At 48.9% G+C, this 6216-nt stretch overlaps 1 protein-coding gene across 1 annotated transcript in view; it reads left to right on the top strand.

Moving 5' to 3' along the window:
* Positions 1-6216, top strand: part of LOC105989151 (chromosome unknown open reading frame, human C11orf84) — a 16325-nt gene that overhangs the window by 2335 nt on the left and 7774 nt on the right. The window contains exons 2-5 of the mRNA XM_013020986.1: positions 2726-3055; positions 3132-3278; positions 3428-3556; positions 3660-3860. Of these exons, the coding sequence (XP_012876440.1) occupies positions 2726-3055; positions 3132-3278; positions 3428-3556; positions 3660-3860 (807 nt within the window). The remainder of the gene's footprint in view (positions 1-2725; positions 3056-3131; positions 3279-3427; positions 3557-3659; positions 3861-6216) is intronic.

Below are 6216 nucleotides of genomic sequence, written 5' to 3'. Positions count from 1 at the left end.
GGAAGTGGCGCTGTGGCTCAAGTGGTAGAGCGCTAGCCTTGAGCTGAAGAGCTGAGGGACAGCGCCCAGGCCCAGAGTTCAGGCCCCACGACCGGACACAAAAAAATAAAAAATAAAGTGTATAAGTCAGGTAATGAGTTTTTTATTTTTATTTATTTTTTTTTTTTTGGCTGGTGCTGGGGCTTGAACTCTGGGCCTGAGCTGAGCACTGTTTCTTTTGCTCAAGGCTAGTGCTCTACCTCTTGAGCCACAGCGCCACTTCTGGCTTTTTCTGAGTAGTTTATTGGAGACAAGGGTCTCCAGCTTTCCTGCCTGGGCTGGCTTTGAACCATGATCCTCAGATCTCAGCCTCCTGAGTAGCTAGGATTACAGGTGTGAGCCACAGACATAGAGGAAGTTAGAGAGCCAGCCCTGGACATAGCTGGAGGGAAGAGCCTTTTAGGCAGAGAAAAGATCAAGTGTAGATAATTGAAGTATGTGAGAAAGAAGGTGAATTTCAAGCTTTTGGCCTAAGCAACTGAAGGATGCTTTCCTGTTTATTGAGAAGGAAGGAGACTGGGTATATGTAGAGTTGGGATATTGAAAGTTAAGGTTTGAAAATGGTAAATTCAAGATGCCAATTACGAGCAAGTTCAATGGTGTATACCTATAATCTTGACTGAGGCAGAATCACAAGAAGGCCAGTCTGGGCTATATAGCATTCTGGTGGGAAGTGTAAATATGAGCATCATTAAGAGGCAATAATAAAGGTAAGAATCAGAGGGAAGAGGCCAAGCAAGGAGTCCAAGAACCAGAGCCCTGGATGGAAGGCAGGGTGGAGATTAATTCAGTCCTTTATCACTGGTAAGCTCTGTTGGTGTTGGAGATTTTAGACTAAATTTTGGCTTTCAGTGTGCAGAGGACACAAAGTGCCATGCTTTGGAGGGAAGGTGAAACGGTGGGGCTCACACCTGTAACCCACTCAGGAGGCTGAAACCTGAGGATTGCAGTTCAAAGTCCGCCCGGGCAGGAAAGTCCCTGAGAGTCTGATCTCTAATTAACTATCAAAACAAAAGCCAAAAAAACCTGACATGGACCTGTGGCTCAAGTGGTAGAGCACTAGCTTTGAGTACGATAAAGCTCAGGGACAGCACCCAGACCCTGAATTTAAGCCCCAGGGTTTGCACACACATACCCCACTGTGGGGAGAACCCTGTAAGAGTGCCTGAGAAGCAGCAGTGGAAAAGCAGAAAAGGAAGCTTGATTGGTGCTCTGCATATATCTGGAGTTAAAAATCTAGCTGGAAAGCTGACAGGCTGAGGAACTTCCTGCTGGGTTCACTGGTAACCATTAGGAGAGCTGGTTTCAGGGAGTGGTGGGAAAGAATGGATGACCACTGAGAGATCAGGTCCTGTCTCATGGGAAGTGAGTACAGTTCACCTGAACCCTAGATTGGCTCAGGCCAAGGCTCAGGTCTGTTCTGGATACAGCTCCTAGGTGTTAGCTTGTGTTTGTTCTGGTGCAAGTGAGAAGTCAAAGAGCCACCATAGACCTTTGCCAGAAACAGTGACCTACCCAGCTAACATCGGTCTTAAGCCACTTGGTGAGCTGTAAAGGGTTTCTCTCCCATCAGAGCTTCTCTCTTTCCCTTCCTCTTCTCTGTCTTCCCCTTCCCTTTTTGTCCCCTTCCCTCTTCTGTCTGTCTCTGTCTCTCTGTCTCTCTCTCTGTCTTTGTCTCTCTCCAGTTTCTGTTGGTTAATTGAAGATGAGTCTCATGGAATTTCCTACCTGGGCTGTTTTTGAAGCATGATCCTTAGATCTCAGCCTTCTGAGAAGCTAGGATTGTAGGCGTCAACCACCAGCACCCAACTTTTTTTATGCTAGTCCTGGGGCTTGAACTCACGAGGCCTGGGCACTGTCCCTGAGCTTCTTCTTTTTGTTTTTTTTTGTTTGTTTGTTTTGTTTTTGGGTCCAGTTGTGGGATCTGAACTCTGGGCCTGGGTGCTGTCCCTCAGCTCTTCAGCTCAAGGCTAGTGCTCTACCACTTGAGCCACAGAGCCACTTCTGGCTTTTTCTGCTTATGTGGTGCTGAGGAATTGAACCCAGAGCCTCATGCATGCAAGGCAAGCACTACCATTGAGCCACCTGCCCAGCTCCCAGCTAGGATTACAGGTTTATGCCACCATGGTTGACCTGTGCAGTGCTAGTTTAAGAGCACAGAGAGTAGGTAGAACAGGTGGCATATAGTTCAGTAGGAGCAAAGCCATCACTGCAAATACTTGGGGAGCACTGGTCAAGGCTAGTTGTGAGGGGGTCAGAGCGTGTTTTGAAGACCTGCTCTTCAACATGTAGAGGAACCAGCAGGTGAGCCACTGACAGAATATCTTTTCTCCCCCGTGGGGACCAGAAGATGATAAAATTTAGTGTCATGAAAATCAAGTACAGTTACAGCCAACCATCAGGAGTATGTCACAGGAATGATGTCACCAAATAGTCAAGAGTTCTGGGCAGATGTCCAGAGACTGGCAACCTGGGAAACATGGAACCTAAGACCCAGGACTAATAGAGGTATAGAGGCATTAGTGGCGTAGTAATGCTAGGCACACAGGCTTTGTGCACGTGCCTGGAGCTTTGTGAGATCTGGTGGGAAGAACGCTGCATGGCCCTCACCTGCCCCACATAGATGTGTTCTAAGCATCATTTCCAGCCATGGGCATCTTTACAGACATTTTCCTTCCATCCTCAGTAACCCAACAGGAGAAGACCCCGCCGCCTCGGCCCAACCTTTTGGAGGCAGGTGGAGATGGCTGTGAAGAGCCCAAGCAGCAAGTGTCTTGGGAACAGGAGTTTCTGGTGGGAAACAGCCCTGGAGGCGGTGGGCGGACACTGTGCATGGTGTGTGGGTCAGAGATCCGGTTCCCCTCGGCCGAAACAGCACGCATGCACATTCTGGAGCAGCATCCACACACCCTAGATCTGAGCCGCTCTGAGAAGAACAACATCCTGGAGGCCTGGAGTGAAGGAGTGGCCCTTTTGCAAGATGTCCAAGCTGAGCAGCCATCCCTACCGAGCCCAGGTAGGGAGGGTGGGGGCCGAGGGAGAAGCAGGGCCCGTGGGAGCCCTGGGAGCTCAGTGGGCCTTTGCCCCTTCAGAATCGGGCCAGGATGTCCAGCCAGATCCAGACTCCAACCCGAACCCTGCCAGGATGCCAGCAGAGATCGTGGTCCTCCTGGACTCCGAGGACAACCCTCTCCCTAAAAGGAGCCGGCCTAGAGGACTCCGCCCCCTTGAGCTGCTTGGTCAGTCAACAGGGGACCTTGGGAAGGCGGTGTGGGCGGGGGTGAGGGGTGAAGCACAAGCCCTATGATCTAGGCTGGGGCAGGAAGGTGTTGTTAGGAGCCTGAGGCTGTGGGGTTCAGGCATGGTGGCCTCATCTTTTATTTTGCAGCTGCCCCTGCGACAGAGCCAGGAAATAATAAGAAGTCCCGCACTCAGAGATGGAAGGAACCCTCTGGGGAAGAGCCTGTGAGAAAGAAGAGAGGAAGGCCAGTGACCAAAAACTTGGATCCTGACCCAGGTAAGTGTTGGCCCTGGCTACATAGTGTAGGCATGGCTAGGCAGGGGGCATCTGCAGCTCTCTGGGGGTAAAAGCTGACCATTCTTGCTGTCCTCCATCCCAGACCCTCCGTCCCCAGACTCACCAGCTGAAGCATTCGCAGCACCAGCTGAGGTCCGCCACTTCACTGATGGCACCTTCCCTCCTGGCTTCGTCCTCCAGCTCTTTTCTCATACCCAGCTTAGAGCCACAGACAACAAGGACTGTCCTAAAGAGGGCCAGGCAGCAGGAGAAGGCCTACCCCAGGCAGTAAGCCCCTCTTCAGGTGAGCCCTTCTGAGGGGACCATAAGGGAGGAGGGCAGGCAGTATCCTGGGTTCCAACCTCTGAAGTTGCTCTGTAGTACAGCCCAGGCTAAACAACTGAGCATTTCCCAGTGTTCTCAGGACTTTTCTGGAGGTGGTCATTAGGTTGGTCATCTCCTGAAAAGCCTTGACCTCCAGTTGTACTCGTAAAGCTCTCTCCAGCTGGAGCCCAAGAGGAACCCACCTTACCTTCACCATGGTGCAGAAGCAGCCCAAATGGGGTGTTTGTCAATTCCCACAAATGTTAAGCTAGATGTATGTGTCTGTAATCACAGCACTTGGGAGGCTGAGGCAAGATGATTAAGAGTATAAGGCTAGCCTGGGCTAAGTAGTGAGACCTGTTTCAGAAACCATAAGGTATCGAGGACATAGGTAAGAAGACCACATAGATACTCCCTAGAGATACCAGTTCTATGATGGCAAGTGCTTATGTTTGCATCTGTCCACTGATTTTAAGAAGCTTCTGTACAGTTCATTTGGGCCTCACAAAAACGCTTTGTAAAGGCAGGCATGGTGACACAGTCTATAATCCTAGCACTCAAGAAGCTAAAATGGAGGGATTGTGAATGAGTTTAGTGAGACCTTATCTCAAAAACAAAACAAAAACTTAATATGAAAAGGGCAAGTATCCCTTTGTCTAGATGGAGAAGCTGAGTTTCAAAAGATGGCTCTTTCCTCCCCATAGTCCGCTGTATGAGTTTCCCACTTGCTGCTGAAATAACTTACTACAAACTTCGTGGCTTAAAACAGCACATATTTATGTTATAGTCAGAAGACCAAAATGAGTCTCCCTAAGCTAAATGTAAGGTATTGGCAGGCTGTGTTTATTTCTGGAAGCTGTAGGAAAAAATCTGTTTTCTTGCCTTCCTAACTTTTGGAGTCTTCCCGTATTCCTTGGTTTGTGGCCTCTTCATATTCTCAAAGCCAGCAGTGGCTAGTAGAGGTTCTCAAGATGCCATCTTTGAGTCATCTAACTTTCTTCCTCATTTAAGGACCCTTGTGTTTACAGTGAACATTTTCAAATAATCCAGACAGATCTATTTATCCATTTTTGTAGTTTGGAGCATAGAACCCAGAGTCTGGCATAGGCTAGGCAAGTGCCCATTTCTTCTTCTAAGTCAGCTGATTAACAGCCTTAATTGTATGTTCAACTTAATTCCCCCTTGCTGTATAATAAGACATTTGCAGGTTCTGAGGATTCACTGGCATTGGCTCTTAACAGTTTGATTACTTTCTTCTGCTTCTTCGCAAAGCTCCGTGTGTCTGTATTTGTGTTTGCTTTTGTTTACTTATTTACCAAAACAGGCCCCCTTTTCTCCTCTCAAGACAGGCCTCACCCCTTCACGTAGATCACAGTTCTAACTGTCTCAAGTTTCAGCTTGAGTCACGTTCCAATGCTGCCTCCCTGGGTTCACTCGGCCCACTTGGACTTGAGTGTTTCCGAGTCTCCGCTCACCCATGGATCTCCTAGATGGCTGGCCTCTCCACTGTGTAATGGATCTTCCAGTCTCATGCTTGAAGCGGGCCTTCGTTTCCTGTCCCAGGGTGCCCTGTGCCCAAACTACCTGTCTGGGGTGGTGAGTAGAGGAGCAGAGAATCCTTGAGGTTTAAGTTTGTTTGGGGTGAGTGGGTACAGTGGACGGATGGGGCTCCATAAGCCTACAAATGTTAGGAGAGGGCCAGAGGAGGGTAGCTGTGTGTTGTTGGCAACAACATGATTTGTGGGGCTTGGAGATGGTCTGGGAACTATACTTAAGCACACTTAAGTAATACAATGACAAAGGTCATGGCACTTGCTCCCAAGGGAAGTTCTGGAGAATAAGAGGCACAAGGCAGGCTTTGGTCCAGAAAACTCAAGTCTGTTGGGAGCTAACTCACTGGTGGTAGGGAGGCCCCATGCTGGAGGAACCCAGAGCCTGGACAGATTTCTCAAACCAAGAAGGTTCTTTTCTGTATGCTTGTATATGTGGTGACATTCTCTAAAGATCGGGAGGAATGATCCTATCATTTAAAAAAAATAATAAAAAGTTTATTTTTTTTAGCGCTTAGAAACGATTCCTCAGCACCACATAAGCAGAAAAAAAAAACCGGAAGTGGTGCTATGGCTCAAATGGTAGAGCGCTAGCCTTGAGCTGAAGAGCTGAGGGACAGCGCCCAGACCCAGAGTTCAGACCCCACGACCAGATCCAAAAATAAATAAATAAAGAAATGGCTTTGGAGCCGGGCGTTGGTGGCTCACGCCTGTAATCCTAGCTACTCAGGAGGCTGAGATCTGAGGATCGCGGTTCAAAGCCAGCCCGGGCAGGAGAGACCGTGA

The sequence above is a fragment of the Dipodomys ordii genome, unplaced genomic scaffold (genome assembly GCF_000151885.1).
Source record: "Dipodomys ordii isolate 6190 unplaced genomic scaffold, Dord_2.0 Scaffold54, whole genome shotgun sequence".
In the NCBI taxonomy this organism is placed as follows: Eukaryota; Metazoa; Chordata; class Mammalia; order Rodentia; family Heteromyidae; genus Dipodomys; species Dipodomys ordii.
This window is presented reverse-complemented; position numbering and strand designations above follow the sequence as displayed.